This window comes from Pantherophis guttatus, chromosome 4, assembly GCF_059756535.1.
Source record: "Pantherophis guttatus breed Tessera chromosome 4, ASM5975653v1, whole genome shotgun sequence".
Classification (NCBI taxonomy): Eukaryota; Metazoa; Chordata; class Lepidosauria; order Squamata; family Colubridae; genus Pantherophis; species Pantherophis guttatus.
In genome coordinates, this window is record NC_142066.1 from 2,805,527 (window position 1) to 2,821,060 (window position 15,534).

Below are 15,534 nucleotides of genomic sequence, written 5' to 3' on the forward strand. Positions count from 1 at the left end.
CCTCTACGCGGGAATCTTCTCAAAAGCTCTTTTTTGACTCCGCCCCACCTTCTGCCACTTCTTCCCCTACAGAAGTACCCCTGAAAGCCGTGCCTGCTTTCAGCTGCCCTTTTTGTGCTCTCTTCTCGCAGGGGGCCCGACAGTCACGCTGGAGTCCTTGGAACGCAAAGATGACGATTCCTTCGAGAGTGACAGCACGGGTGCCCTGCTCAAGTAAGACGGCCTTAGCTGAGTCGGTGGTCTCTTTAAGTGCAGAGAGTAAGGAAGGTAGAGTAGAGTAGAGTAGAGTAGTGTAGAGAAGAACAGAACAGAACAGAACAGGAGTAGAGTAGAAATAGGAATAGAATAGAATAGAATAGAATAGAATAGAATAGAATAGAATAGAATAGAATAGAATAGAATAGAATAGAATAGAATAGAATTCTTTATTGGCCAAGTGTGATTGGACACACAAGGAATTTGTCTTTGGTGCATATGCTCTCTGTACATAAAAAGACAAGATACACTCGTCAAGAATCACAAGGCACAACATCCAGTGACAGTCATACAGTACAATAAGCAATCAAATCATACTAGGAAACAATATAAATATAATTCGCAAGGATATAAGCAACAAAGTTACAGTCATGCAGTCACAAATGGGAAGAGATGGGCAATGGGAACGATGAGAAGATTAATAGCAATAGTAATGCAGCCTTAGTGAATAGTTTGACAGTGTTGAGGGAATTATTTGTTTAGCAGAGTGATGGCGTTCAGGAAAAAACTGTCCTTGCGTCTAGTTGTCTTGGTGCTCTATAGCGTCGTTTTGAGGGTAGGAGTTGAAACAATTTATGTCCAGGATGCAAAGGGTCTGTAAATATTTTCACATTCTAGAATAGAATAAAATATAACAGAATTGTACACTGATCGGCATACATTAAAATGAAATTTTGTTGCATGCAGCTCTCAAAGGGTCATCCCCTCCAGTATACACTACAAAAGAAATAAGTAAATAAATACAAAATTTATTTATTTATTTATTTAAATTTATAACCTTGAGGCAAATAGGCAGGAAGTGTTCCCTAACCAATTTTTTAAAGCCCAGAGCAACAATACAGGTCGTCTCGACTTACGACCACAATTGAGCCCAAAACGTACATTGCTAAGTGAGACATTTGTTAAGTGAGCTTTGCCCCATTTTACGACTTTTCTTGCCACATTTGTTAAGTGAATAGCCTTGGTTGTTAAATTAATAACACTGTTATTAAATGAATCCAGCTTCCCCATTGACTTTGTTCGTCCAACGGTCGCAAAAGGGGATCATGTGACCCCAGGACACTGCCGCCATCATAAATTAATAGGGCCTGGTGGCTCAGCAGACTGATAGCATTGTGATTAAGACCAGCTGCCTGCAATTACTGCAAGTTCAATTCTCACCAGGCTCAAGGTTGACTCAGCCTTCCATCCTTTCTAAGGTAGGTAAATTGAGGACCCAGTTTGTGGGGGCAATAAGCTGACTTTGTATAAATATACAAAAGGATGAAGGCTATTGCTTAACGCATTGTAAGCCGCCCTGAGTCTCCGGAGAAGGGCGGCATATAAATCAAATTAAAAAAAAAAAAAAATCTGACTCAAGGGTCTGAATTTTGATCACGTAACCACGGGGATGCTGCAATGGTCGTAAGTGTGAAAATCGGTCACAAGTCACTTTTTTCAGTGCCGTTGTAACTTTGAAAAATCTCTATAAACGGTTGTAAATTGAGGATTTGCCGGTCCTTACCAGATTCTGTTAGAGGCAGTTTTCACTTAACAACCACTGGCAGATCAGTCACTAAGTGATACGATGGGAAATATCAGGTGGATTTGTCCAGTTTATATCACTTCCGCTTTGGCCATTCAGGAAACAACCACGATTTGCAACTTCCTGCTAGCTTCCTTGTTGCCTTTGGCCTTTTTTTTCTCCTTGCTAAATTTGCTTCTCTTGGCTTCGTTTAGCGCCCGTCCTCTGCACGAAGTCTCCCCTCCGGGATCTCTGGCCAGCTTCGAGGATCTCTTCCCCCGCTACACCAGCCTGCGCCTGGGCCACTTCCACGATCAAGTCTCCCAACTGGATCCCCGCTTGCTAAAAGACGCTTTGGAGAAAGAACAGGCTCGGCGGAAAGTGAGTTGGACTCGGGGATCGTCGCGGGGTTGCAAAGGATCGTGGGTAAGCGAGGGCATGGGCCACGAACCAGGTGCCTTCCTAATTGGGCTTGAGAATGCTAGTTTGGGAGGCCTTGTTTGTCCTAAACCCAACCTCCTAAGGCAGATTGCCCAATTTTGGCAACTTTTAAGACCTGTGGGCTTCTGTTCTGTCCCCAACCACACGCACACACCCCAACAGACATTCAAGAGTTAAAGACCAAACCAGCCGGCAAAATCCCTTTCCTTATGATAACGGAACTTGGCAACAACCTAGTGGCTGCCTGCCAAGAGTTTATTATTTACGAAGAGGAGAGATAACTTCTCCCCACTTCTGATACATCAAAAGAAACAGCTCAATAATTACGGAGTCAATCAAGTCCAGACATAATCCAGCAAAGTCTATAGCAAAAAGTCCGGCAATGCAGAATGACGTGGAAGCTTTCAGCTTTGTTCGTCACAAGGTTTGACTGGCCACCACGCTCCCTTTTATATCCTGTGGGGTGTGGTCCAGTGGTCAGCCTAATCTCAGGCACGCCTTTTCTTCTGTTGCGCGCGCTTATCTCTGCGACGCTGGCGTGGATCCAGCCAAGACTCATTACCCTCATCACTGTCCACCTGTGGCTGTGTGGACGTGCTTGGCCCTGGCCCTATCTCTTTCCCTTCGTCAGACACTGAAGGCATTGCCAGAGAGGAGGGTCCTGGAGAGGGAGGCCTTGCCAACTCCTCTCCTTCACTCTCGGAGTCCTCTCCTGCCGATGACACAGGAGCCACAACAGCTTCAACAAGATATATGACGCTTACTGCATACCCACCATTTATTAAGAAAGTTACCCTATGTGGTTGGCTGGGGAATACTGGGAGTTGAAGTCCACAAGTCTTAAGAGTTCCAAGGTTGGCACTCCTACCCTAAAGTCTTTTTCAGGTGGGGGGCATTTGGCCAAGGATCATGGCAGCGATTGGGTGCCCAGGCAGTTGGTTCTTTGGATCCCGAGAAAACAAGTCTTAGTGGACAACCAGCTAAATAGGAGCCAACAGTGTGTGGCAGCAGCCAAAAAAGCCAACACAATCCTAAATTGCATTAACCGAGGGATACAATCAAGATCAAGGGAGGTACTAACACCACTCTCTAAAGCCTTAGTAAGACCACACCTAGAGTACTGCATCCAATTTTGGTCACCACACTATAAAAAAGATGTTGAGACTCTAGAAAGAGTGCAGAGAAGAGCAACCAGGATGATTAGGGGCCTGGAGGCTAAAACATACGATGAACGGTTGCAGGAACTGGGCATGGCTGGTCTAGTGAAGAGAAGGACCAGGGGAGACACGATTTCAATATTTGAGGGGCTGCCCCAGAGAGGAGGGGGTCAACCTATTTTCCAAAGCACCCAAAAGCCAGACAAGGAATAATGGATAGAAACTGAACTAGAATAGAATAGAATAGAATTCTTTATTGGCCAAGTGTGATTGGACACACAAGGAATTTGTCTTTGGTGCATATGCTCTCAGTGCAGGGGCGAAATCCAAAATTTTTCCCTACCTGTTCTGTGGGCGTGGCTTGGTGGGCGTGGCAGGGCGTTCCCACCCCACTCCAGGGGAAGGATACTACAAAATCTCCATTCCCTCCCCTCCTGGAGGAAAGATATTGCAAAATCTCCATTCCCTCCCCACTCTTGGGCCAGCCAAAGGTGATATTTGCCGGTTCTCCGAACTACTCAAAATTTCCGCTACCGGTTCTCCAGAACCTGTTAGAACCTGCTGGATTTCACCCCTGTCTCAGTGTACATAAAAGAAAAGATACATTCGTCAAGAATCATAAGATACGACACTTAATGACCGTCATAGGGTACAAATAAGCAATCAAATCATATTAGGAAACAGTCAATATAAATCGTAAGGATACCAGCAACAAGGTTACAGTCATAGTCATAATTGGGAGGAGATGGGTGATGGGAACAGTGACAAGATTAATAGTAGTGCAACTAGGAAAGATTCATCCTGGAAATGAGAAATTTTCAGATAGTGAGAACCATCAACCGATGGAACAGAAGTTGCCTTCAGAAGTTGTGGGAGCTTCATCCCTGGAGGCTTTCAAGAAGAGACTGGACTGCCCTCTGTCAGAAATAGGGTAGAGTTTCCTGTTTGGGTGGGTGGGGGGTTGGACTAGATGACCTATTAGAATTGGAAATAGAATAATTAGAATTAGAATTAGGGAAAGGAAAGGAAAGAAGGAAAGGAGAAAGGAAAGAGGAAAGGAAAGGAAAGAAAAGGAGACAGAAAAGGAAAGGAGAAAGGAAAAGGAAAGAGAAAAGAAAGGAAAAGAAAGAAAAAGAAAGAAGGAAAGGAGACAGGAAAGGAAAGGAGGTTTTCTAGTCCAGCCCCTTGCTCAACCAGGAGACCCTATACCATTTCAGACAAGTGACTGTCCAGTCTCTTCTTAAAAGCCTGCAGTGATGAAGCACCCACAACTTCCGGTGGCAAGCTGTTCCACTGGTTAACTGTCCCCCCTGTCAGGACGTTTCCCCTCAATTCCAGGTTGCTTCTCTCCTTGATTCATTTCCATCCGTTGCCTTTCTTGTCCTTCTCTCTCATGCTTTGGAGAATAGGTTGACACCCCCCCCCTTTTTTTTTCATGGCAGCCCCTCAAATACCGGAATGCTGCTATCATGTCGTCCCCCCCCCCCCCCCCCGGTCCTTCTTTTCTCCCGACTGGCCCATACCCAAATCCTGCAGCCGTTCTTCATAGGTTTTAATCTCCAGGCCTTTAATCATCTTAAGTTGCTCTTCTCTGAACTCTTTCCAAAGTCTTAAGGTCAACTGATTCCTCGCAACAACGACCGTCTTCCGCACGGCCGCTACAGGGGGTTTCTACAGATGTTTCCCCCCTGCCCCCCCGGAAAGGCTTCTAAGTGGGACAAGCAATTGCTTGGCGTTACCGGCCGGCCGGATGCTTTCTTGCAGCCACGGGCAGGCCTGGCTTGGGGGGGGGGAAGGGATAGGTCAGGTGGTGTTAGGACATTAAGCAAAGCTCCTCGGCTCAGCCGCTCCGAGTGGCCTCCGGTGACCTTTCCTGTGGTCCTTGTTCACCTGCTTCACCGCCCCTTACCTGCCCGTTTCCACTTGCAATAGGGGCAAAATCTCCCTGTGGCCAAAGAGGATACAGGTAGCCCTCGACTTACGACCCATAATGGAGCCCCCAATTCCTGCTGCTAAGTGAAACACTTGGGAAGGGAACTCTGTCCCATTTTATGGCATTTTCCTGCCCCTTCACTTGCAATTGAGCCCCAAATTCCTGCCGCTGAAACACTTGGGAAGGGAGCTCTGCCCCATTTTATGGCGTTTTTCTGCCCCTTCACTTACGACAATTGAGCCCCAAATTCCTGCTGCTAAGTGAAACGCTTGGGAAGGGAACTCTGTCTCATTTTATGGCGTTTTTGTGCCCCTTGACTTAGGACAATCGAGCCCCAAATTCCTGCCGCTAAGTGCAATGCTCGGGAAGGGCGCTCTGCCCCAGTTTAGTTGTTAAGTTAGTCACACGTTGTTAAGTGAATCCCCGTTGACTTTGCTCATCAGAAGGTCGCCGAAACCGATCGCATGACACCGCAACCGTCATAAAAATGAGTCAGTTGCCGAGCCTCTGAATTTTGAGCCCGGGGGAATGCTACAATGGTTGTAAAGGGAGGGGGTAGGTGGGAAACGGTCCCAAGTCATTTTTTTCAGGGACGTTGTAACTTTGGTCACTAAATGAACAGTTGTAAGTCGAGGAGTTCCTGCAATAGTTTAACCAAAGTGAGCAAACTCAAAAGGCAAAAGGGAGGAGGAGGAGGAGAGGAGGATTCACCACCTTCAGTTACTTATAAAAATATTAGACGTGGGATATTAATAAATGGACAGACAGGCATTTTCCAGGGAGCCCACAACTTACGGCCCCAATGGAGGCCAACATTTCCGTTGCTAAGCAAGACAGTGAAGGGAGTTTTGCCCCCCATTTTACGACCTTCCTTCCCACCGTTGTTAAGTGAAGCCCTGCCGTTGTTCCCTTAGTCACACGGTGGTTAAGTGAGAATCTGGCTTCCCCACAGACTTGTCTCATTGGGACTGTTTTAAAACGAGATCACGCGTGACCTTTATATGACATTGCAACTGTCATAAATTGATCACATGACCGTGGGGGGGGGGGGAGGGAATGCAGCAACGGTCGTTAAGTGTGAAAAAAACAATCCCAAGTCACTTTTTTTCAGTGCCGTGGTTAACTTCGAACAGACACTAAACGAACGGTTGTAAATCAAGGACTATCTGTGGTCTGTTGCACTCAATCCAGACCCTTCATTGCATCCTCTGTTCAGTGCAGGGCCGAGAGATTCTATTCTATTTTATTCTATTTTTTCTATTTTTTCTATTATATTCTCTATCTATTCCATTCCATTCCATTCCATTCCATTCCGTATTTTCTATTCTATTCTATTCTATTCTATTCTATTCTATTCTATTCTATTCTATTCTATTCTATTCTATTCTATTCTATTCTATTCTATTCTATTCTCTACTCTGCAGGGGGTTGGACTAGAGGACCTCCAGGGTCTCTTCCAACTCTGTTACTCTATTCTAATCTATTCCCGTTTTTTCTCAGCACTGCGAGCGGCACATCCAGGTCCTCCAGAACCGCATCCTGGAACTGCAGCAACAGCTGGCGGTGGCCATCTCGGCCGACCAGAGGAAAGACAGCATGATCGAGCAGCTGGATAAGGTGAGCCTCGGCTGGGCGGTGGGGGGCGGTGGGGCAGGAGGAGACAAGGAGAGAACAATTCCTGCAAAGTGTGTGTGTGTGGGGGGGGCTCGGCTGGGTCTCCGCAGGAGGTTTCGCTTAGTGGATTCAGGAGTCCCTGGAGCTCTCGGAGCTGGGTTGTTTTCTTGCAGACATTTCGTGACCCAACTAGGTAACATCATCAGTGCTGGAAGGGTTTGCAGAGTGGAGGAGAAGGAGAAGGGGAGGAGGAGGAGGGAGGTGGAGGAGGAATGTGGCCTCCTGGGTGATCTCTGAGCTCCTTTGTTTACTTGCAGACTTTTTATGGCCCTGCTAGAGGACACATCAGTGCTGGAAGGAAGTGCAGTTAACCGGCACTGATGATATTACCTAGCTGGGTCGTGAAACGTCTGCAAGAAAACAGCTCAGAGAGCAATAAGGACCTTCTCCTCCTCTTCTTCCTCCTCTTCCTCCTCCTCCTCTCCCCCCCCTTCCGCCTCCCCCACTCCACAAACCTCAATTCCTTTGGTTTTCATGCCTAAGGCTGAACTAGAATTCCTTGTCTCCTGGTGATTGGCTCAATGTCACCCAGCCAGCTTCCATGCCTAAGGCAGGACTGGAACTCACCATCTCTTAGTGATTGGCCCAAAGTCACCTAGCTGGCTTAAGGTGGGACTAGAACTCACCGTCTCCTGATGATTGGCCCAATGTCACCCAGCCGGCTTTCATACCTAAGACACAACTAGAACTCACGGACTCCCATTTTTTCAGCCTGATGCTTTAACCACTAGACCAAACCGTCTCTCAATGCCAGAACCTCACCCTCTCCTCTGTCTTTCCGATTCAGAGAACCTTCCTAGTCCAGAAACCTCCTGCAAATCTTTCGGATTCCATCTCCCGTCCACCCCAATCATGGCCGGGCTATCTGGGGAGCATGGATGGCGTAGTAGTCTCTCCGCCCTGGAGAAGGGAAAGGAAAAAAAAAAAAAGGCCTGTCTCTGAGGCTTTTCTAGGCGACGAGAAACGTGGTTTGTTTTTCAACCGATTCCCCTTTTCTTTTCTCGCCAGACTTTGGCCAAAGTGGTGGAAGGCTGGAACCAGCAGCAGGCCGAGCGGATGGTGTCCCTGCGGAGGCTGCAGACTGAGAAGGAGGCTGCCGAGCAGGGGCTGGGGAGGCAGAAGGAGGTGGGTCATTTTGGGCGGGGCTCCATCGTCCCCTGCCCTTGCGCACGGGAGAACCCCTCGTCCCCTCCTCTGTTCTTCACAGGAGCTCAACTTTCCCTTTTAAATATTGATTTCCACCAAGACAATCGTTGTGTAGTGACCGTTCGAACTTAAAGTGGCTTAGGACCATGTTTAACACTTACGACCGTTGCAAGCCCCCCTCCCCCGCATGGTCACATGATTATAATTCAGACGCTTGGCAACTGACTCGTATTTATGACGGTTGCTGCGCCTCGGGGTCACTTCATCCACCTTTGCGACCTTCCGACCAGCGAAGTCATCATGGGGGAAGCCAGATTCACTTTTACAATCGTCTTACTGACTTAACCACTGAGGCATGGAAGGTCGTAAAATGGGGGCGAAGCCCACTGAACAAATGCCCCGCTTGGCGACATAAATGTTGGGCTTGATCGGGGGTCGTAAGTCGAGGACTAACTACCTGTGCTTCCAAGTTGGATCCGTCCTGAAGGATCTTCCATGTCGGTTTTGTTCTTCTTTAGAAAATGTCAGAGCTGGAAGGGCGGCTCCAGCAGGCCTTGTCCTCCCTCAACCGGGATCAGCAGTTGGCCAGCCAGTACTGCAGGGAGAAAGAGATCTTGGTAAGAGCTGCTCTCTCTCTGTGTGTGTGTGTGTGTGTGTGTGTGGTGTGTAAGACGGAGGGAGGGGAGCGAGAAAGAGGGACAGAGAGAAAGGAAGAGAGAGAAAGAGAAAAACAGGGACAAAGAGAGAGAGGAAGGGATGGAGGGAGAGAGAGAGAAAAAAAGAGCGGGGCAGAGAGAGAGGGACAGAGAGAGAGCAAGGAAGAGAAAAACAGAGGGACAAAGAAAGGGAGAGAGAGAGAAAAAACAGAGAAGGACAGAGCGGGGGACAGAGAGAGAGAGAGAGAGAAAGAGAAAGAAAGGAAGAGAGAAACAGAAACAGAAACAGAGAGTGGGAATGAGAGAAAGAGAAACAAAGAGAAAAAGAGAGAGAAGTGGGAGAGATAGGGGGAGGGAGAGAGAAAGAGAGAGGGACAGAGAGAAAGGGAGGAAGAGAGAAAGAGAAAAATACAAAAAGAGAGGAAGGAATGGAGGGAGAGAAAAAACAAAGAGAAAGGCAGAGAGAGGGGGAGAGAGAAAGAGAGCGACAGAGCGAGGAAGAGAAAAACAGGGACAAAGCAGGGGACAGAGAGAGAGAGAAAGGAAGAGAGAAACAGAGAGAGTAGGAGAGAGAGAGAGAGAGAGAGAAACAAAGAGAAAAAGATAGAGAGAGGAAGGGAGGGAGGGAGGGAGGGTTGATTTTGAGGCTGACCTTGCATTAAAGGTTTCACCTGACTGGTAGAGCCAAACCTTGCAATCTGTAATCCAGGAGTGTTCAACCTTGGTCACTTTAAGACACGTGGACCAGTAGTGGGTTTCAATTTCGGACGCTACCGGTTTGCTTGTGTGCATGCGCGCGCACACAGAAGCTTCTACACGTGCAGAGACATCCAGGCAGGTGGGAGGAGCCTCCTGCCGCCACCAGATCAGACAAACTGGTAGCAACCCACCACTAATGCGGACTTCAACTCCCAGAATTCCCCAGCCAGCCACATAGGGTAACTTCCTTCACAGATGGTGGGTATGCACTAAACGTCATATATCTTTTTGACTTCGGCAAAGTGAAGGGAAAAAAAAAAAGAGCTGGCTGGGGAATTCTGGGAGTTGAAGGCCACGAGTCTTAAGTTAAGTTAAGTCTCAAGTTTGGAGACCCCCGTTGTAAAGCAACAGGCTACACAGCCGTGGATGTTTTATTCGGTTTATCCACTGATCAATAATAAGTGAATACTAACAGAAAATTCACTGTTAATTCACTGATTATTATTATTATTTTTTCAATTTATATACCGCCCTTCTCCCTGAGGACTCAGGGCGGTGTACAGCCAGAATTAAAAAAACATGAAATACAAATATTAAAAACAATTAAAATATATATAAATTTGGCCCAAAATTAAAAATACAAACCAATTAAGACATTTAAAATTTCTTCTTAAGCCTTTCTTATTAACCAGTGGATTGACTTGTCTCCAGAAATTGTGAACGCTCCCAACGCCGGAGGTTTTTAAAGAAGAGATGGGACAGGCGTTTGTCTGGAACGGTAGAGGGTTTCCTGCTTGAGAAGAGGGTTGGACTAGAAGACCTCCAAGGTCCCTTCCAACTCTGTTATTCGGTAAACCAGGGTTAACGAGAGCTAAGAATAACGTCTGCAAACCAGCTGCACCAAAGATGAGCCTTTTCTCCTCTGTTTCCCTCCCCTCCTCCCCCCGCCCCCCCAGGAGAAGGAAAAGGCCACCCTGTCCTGCAGCTTGGAGGCAGAACGTGTCCGGGTGCAGAGCCTGGAAGCCGAGTGGGATCTGGAACGGCGCCAGCAGGACGTCCTGCGGGCCACCCTGGAGGAGCAGCAGAGGAGCTGGGCCCAGCGGGAGAAAGAGCTGGAACAGCGGCACCAGACGGCGCAGGAGGAGAGCCGGCTGCACCTCGAGAAGGAGAAGGTGAGGGCGGAAGCCTCTTCTCGGCCCCGCCTCGTCTGGGTGGTGCGGGTGGCGGCTCTCGGCAGCCAAAGGCAGAATTTGAACTCGGGCCCAAGCATCCATCTTTGCGGAAGGAGGGAGTAGAGAGTTAGCCCCCCACTCTTAAGGTTGACTTCCAAGAAGGCCGCTTGGCTTTTTTTGGGGGGGGTAAAGCGAAAGACAACAGCGTAAAGCTAAGAGGCCGGTTTGAGCACTGATGATGTTACCTAGTTGGGTCGTGAAATGTCTTCAGGAAAACCACCAAGCTCAGAGAGCACCAAGGACCCCACCGTCGTCTTCCTCGCCTCCTCCTCCCCCTCCTCCTCCTCCTCCTCCTCCCCCTCCTCCTCCTCCTCCTCCTCCCTTCTAGCACTGATGATGTTACCCTTAAAACTTTCTTTTTTTCAGCCGGGCTGGCTTAACATATTTTTTAACATATTTTTAAAATATTTTTAATTGGTTTGTTATTTTAAATTGGGGCCAAATTAATATATATCCTTTTAATTGTTTTTAATGTTTGTGTTGTATGTTTTTATCTGGCTGTACACCGCCCCGAGTCCCTCGGGAGAAGGTGCGGTATATAAATTCGAAATAAAATAAATATAAAATAAATAGTTGGGACATGAAATGTTTGCAAGAAAACAACCAAGCTCAGAGAGCACCAAGGACCCCACCGTCTTCTTCCTCGCCTCCTCCCCCTCCCCTCCTCCTCCCCCTCTTCACCCTCTTCCTCCCCCTTTCCCTCCTCCTCTTCCTCCCTTCTAGCACTGATGATGTTACCAAGTCGGGTCATGAAATGTTTGCAAGAAAACAACCAAGCTCAGAGAGCACCAAGGACCCCACCGTCTTCTTCCTCCCTCCTCCTCTTCAACCTTTTCCTCCCCTTCCTCCTCTCCCTCTTCACCTTCTTCCTCCCCCTCCCCCTCTTCCTTTTCCTCCACTTCCTTCTAGCACTGATGATGTTACCTAGTCGGGTCATGAAATGTTTGCAAGAAAACAACCCAGCTCAGAGAGCACCAAGGACCCCACCGTCTTCTTCCTCCCTCCTCCTCTTCAACCTTTTCCTCCCCTTCCTCCTCTCCCTCTTCACCTTCTTCCTCCCCCTCCCCCTCTTCCTTTTCCTCCACTTCCTTCTAGCACTGATGATGTTACCTAGTCGGGTCATGAAATGTTTGCAAGAAAACAACCAAGCTCAGAGAGCACCAAGGACCCCACCGTCTTCTTCCTCCCTCCTCCTCTTCAACCTTTTCCTCCCCTTCCTCCTCTCCCTCTTCACCTTCTTCCTCCCCCTCCCCTTCTTCCTTTTCCTCCACTTCCTTCTAGCACTGATGATGTTACCTAGTCGGGTCATGAAATGTTTGCAAGAAAACAACCAAGCTCAGAGAGCACCAAGGACCCCACCGTCTTCTTCCTCCCTCCTCCTCTTCAACCTTTTCCTCCCCTTCCTCCTCTCCCTCTTCACCTTCTTCCTCCCCCTCCCCCTCTTCCTTTTCCTCCACTTCCTTCTAGCACTGATGATGTTACCTAGTCGGGTCATGAAATGTTTGCAAGAAAACAACCCAGCTCAGAGAGCACCAAGGACCCCGCAGTCTTCTTCTAGTCCGAGTTCTAGTCCTGACTTAGCGATGAAAGCTGGTTAGATGCCTTTGGGCCAATCAGCAGGAGATGGTGAGTTCTAGTCCCACCTTCACTATGAAAGCTGGCTTAATGACCTTAGGCTATTCCCTCTCTCTCAGCTCCACCCACCTCACAGGGTTGTTGTGGGAAAAATAGGTTTGTTGGATATGTTCCTCGCCTTGAGTTATTCGTAAAAAATAAGGAAGGCAGGAGACAAAGAAAGAAATTAGAGAATCATGTTGCACAAGAGCTAACCCATCAGCTTTCTCAATTAGCATCTTTTCCTGCATTCTTATAATATTTATTATTTATTTATTATTTATTATATATTTATTATTAAAAGAGCCTGTAGTACAGTGGACTAAAGCACTGTTATTAACATCTGCTGCCTGCAATTACTGCAAGTTCAAATCTCACCAGGCTCAATGTTGTCTCAGCCTTCCATCCTTTCTAAGGTAGGTGAAATGAGGACCCAGATTGTGGGGGCAATAAGCTGACTTCGTATAAAATATACGAATATTTTAGTATATAAGTATGAAGGGTATTGCTTAACGCCTTGTAAGCCGCCCTGAGTCTCCGGAGAAGGGCGGCATATAAATTAAAGCCAAAAGCCAAAAAAAAAAAAAGCCATTTATTATTATTTATTAGTTCGATTTATATGCCGCTCTTCTCCGGAGACTCAGGGCGGCTTACAATGCTTTTTAAGCAACAGCCTTCATACTTTTTGTATATATCTGCTTAGTAGGGCTTTTTGGCCCACCCTAAGCGGTGTTCTATTTTATACAAAGTCAGCTTATTGCCCCCACAAACCGGGTCCTCATTTTACCTACCTCGGAAGGATGGAAGGCTGAGTCAACCTTGAGCCTGGTGAGAATTGAACTCGCAGTAATTGCAGGCAGCTGAATACTACTTTAACAGTAGTTTAGTCCGCTGCACCACCAGGCTCCTTATTCTTATTGTCAGCTTTCCCATCAGCTTTCTCACTTGCCTTCTTCCTGCCCCTTGTTATCCCAATCTTCCTGAGCTGGTTGCAGACTCCCTAAATCCCTTCTTCCCTTCTTCTTTTTTTCTTTCTTTTTTTGACTTCCTCTATCTGGGGATAGATAGCTGGCTCCCCAGAGGAGCAAGGGGGCCACGCCCACCCAATTTGGCACAATGATGGGCCTTTCCTGGCCGGGTTACCCCTTGACCCCACCTTGAAGAACTCCATTCCAGGGAAGGCTTGGGTTTGCAATGGAGCACCAGGTCTGGGAGGAATTGCAGCTAATTGGGGCCAGCCGCGAGGTGGAAAAACGGCGGCCTTCCCAAACTGTAAGTGGTGGCAGTGACCAGGTCTCAGCTTTGAAATCGCTCTAGCTTGCAAAACTTGGGAGGTAAAGAGGCCCCTCGCCCGTCATTAAGCGGAGGATAACAGATTTGGGAGGGAAATTAAAAGAGTCGCAGCATCAGCGAAGAGCCGGTGTGGTATAGTGGTAAAGGCACTAGGCTAGAATCCAGGAGCCTGGGAGTTCTAGTCACACTTTAGGCATGAAAGCCGGCTGGGTGACGGTTTAGGCCAATCGCTTGGAGATGGTGAGTTCTAGTCCTGCCTTAGGCATGAAAGCCAGGTAGGTGACTTTGGGCCAATCACCAGGAGATGGGAGTTCTAGTCTCACTTTAGCCATGAAAGCCGTCTAGGTGACTTTGGCCCAATCACCAGAAGACAGGAATTCTAGTCCCACTTTAGCCATGAAAGCCGGCTAGGTGACTTTGGGCTGATCACCAGGAGACAGGAGTTCTAGTCCCACTTTAACCATGAAAGCCGGCTAGGTGACTTTGGGCCGATCACCAGGAGACGGGAGTTCTAGTCCCACTTTAGCCATGAAAGCCAGCTAGGTGACTGGGCCAATCACCAGGATTCGGGAGTTCTAGTCCCACATTAGCCATGAAAACTGGCTGGAAGACTTTGGGCCAATCACCAGGAGAGGATGAATTCTAGTCTCATTTTAGGCATGAAAGCTGCCTGGGTGACACTCCCTCTCCCTGAGCCCAACTCACCTCACAGGGTTGTTGTTGAAGAGAAAATAGGAGCAGGAGAGGAGGTATATTCACCATCTTGAGTTACTTGTAAAGACAGGATAAAAATCTAATGCATAATAAATAGATAAATAGAGTGATTTTTTTTGGGTGTGTGTGTGTGCCTTACCTGCCTTTCAGGTTTTGCCCTGGGAAGTTTCTAGTCCTCAGTGATTAGTCCTTTGAGCTTCAGAGGAAAGGCAGGATAATGGGGGGGGGGGGGAATAAAGGTGCTGAAAATAAGGATGTGTAGCTTTAAACTGCTTGGGAGTTTTTAAGAAGTTTCTTAAAGGAACAGCCTCCTTTCTTGCTGTGTTTTTCAACTTTGGCAGTGGGACTTCAGTTCCCAGAATCCCTCAGTGGGGATAACTGGGGGGGGGCTGGCTGAGGAATTCTGGGAGTTGAAGTCCACACATTTTCAAACTGCCATGGTGGAGAAACACTGTTTTTTTTTTTTTTGGCTGAGCTGGTTTCTGGAATGCCTCAAAGATATAATGCCAGATTGTGTGTCTGAATGCGGATGTGGCTAGATAGTCCTCGACTTACGACCACCACGGAGCCCAAAAATTTTATGTTGTTAAGTGAGAAATTTGTCGAGTTGAGTTTTTGCCCCATTTTACGACTTTTCTGGCCACGGTTGTTTAATTGAATCGCTGAAGTTGTTAAGTTAGTCACACGGTTCTTGAGTGAATCTGGGTCCCCACATACCCACCCAGCCCCCGGACTTGGCTTGTCAGAAGGCCGCAAAAGAGGATCACGTGTCCTTAGGACATAGCAACCGTCGTAAATGTGAGTCAGCTCTCAAGCATCCGAACGTAACTCACGGGATGCTACGAGGGGCTTAAAGTGGGTAAAATGGTCGCAAGTCCCTTTTTTTTGTGGCCATGGTCACTTCGAACGGTCACTAAATGAACTGTCGTAAGGCAAGGACTACCTGTACTTACCATCACCCTCAACTCTCCTGCAAATGGGCTGGCTGGGGATACTGGGGGCCGTAGTCTAGCCCTTCTGGTAGGGACAAAGTTTTCCGTAAAATGTATTTTTTATATAATACCTTATTGAATTTTATACAATATAAAGTAATGTTTCATCCATCAGCAAAATATATTTTGATCCTGCAAGGTGCCACTTTCCCTTGGTAACTGGGGTTGCCACAAACCTTGGCTTGTTTTAATTTTTTTCCTCTAAATTCTATTCATTTATTTCC

General features: G+C 47.5%; 1 protein-coding gene across 2 annotated transcripts in view; it reads left to right on the forward strand.

Moving 5' to 3' along the window:
- The window catches only part of CNTROB (centrobin, centriole duplication and spindle assembly protein), a 36,479-nt gene that overhangs the window by 4,628 nt on the left and 16,317 nt on the right, over positions 1 to 15,534 (forward strand). For both annotated transcript variants that reach the window (XM_060682668.2, XM_087891633.1), the window contains exons 4-9: positions 132 to 213; positions 1,975 to 2,140; positions 6,791 to 6,907; positions 7,973 to 8,089; positions 8,629 to 8,727; positions 10,422 to 10,637. In XM_060682668.2, the coding sequence (XP_060538651.2) occupies positions 132 to 213; positions 1,975 to 2,140; positions 6,791 to 6,907; positions 7,973 to 8,089; positions 8,629 to 8,727; positions 10,422 to 10,637 (797 nt within the window). The remainder of the gene's footprint in view (positions 1 to 131; positions 214 to 1,974; positions 2,141 to 6,790; positions 6,908 to 7,972; positions 8,090 to 8,628; positions 8,728 to 10,421; positions 10,638 to 15,534) is intronic.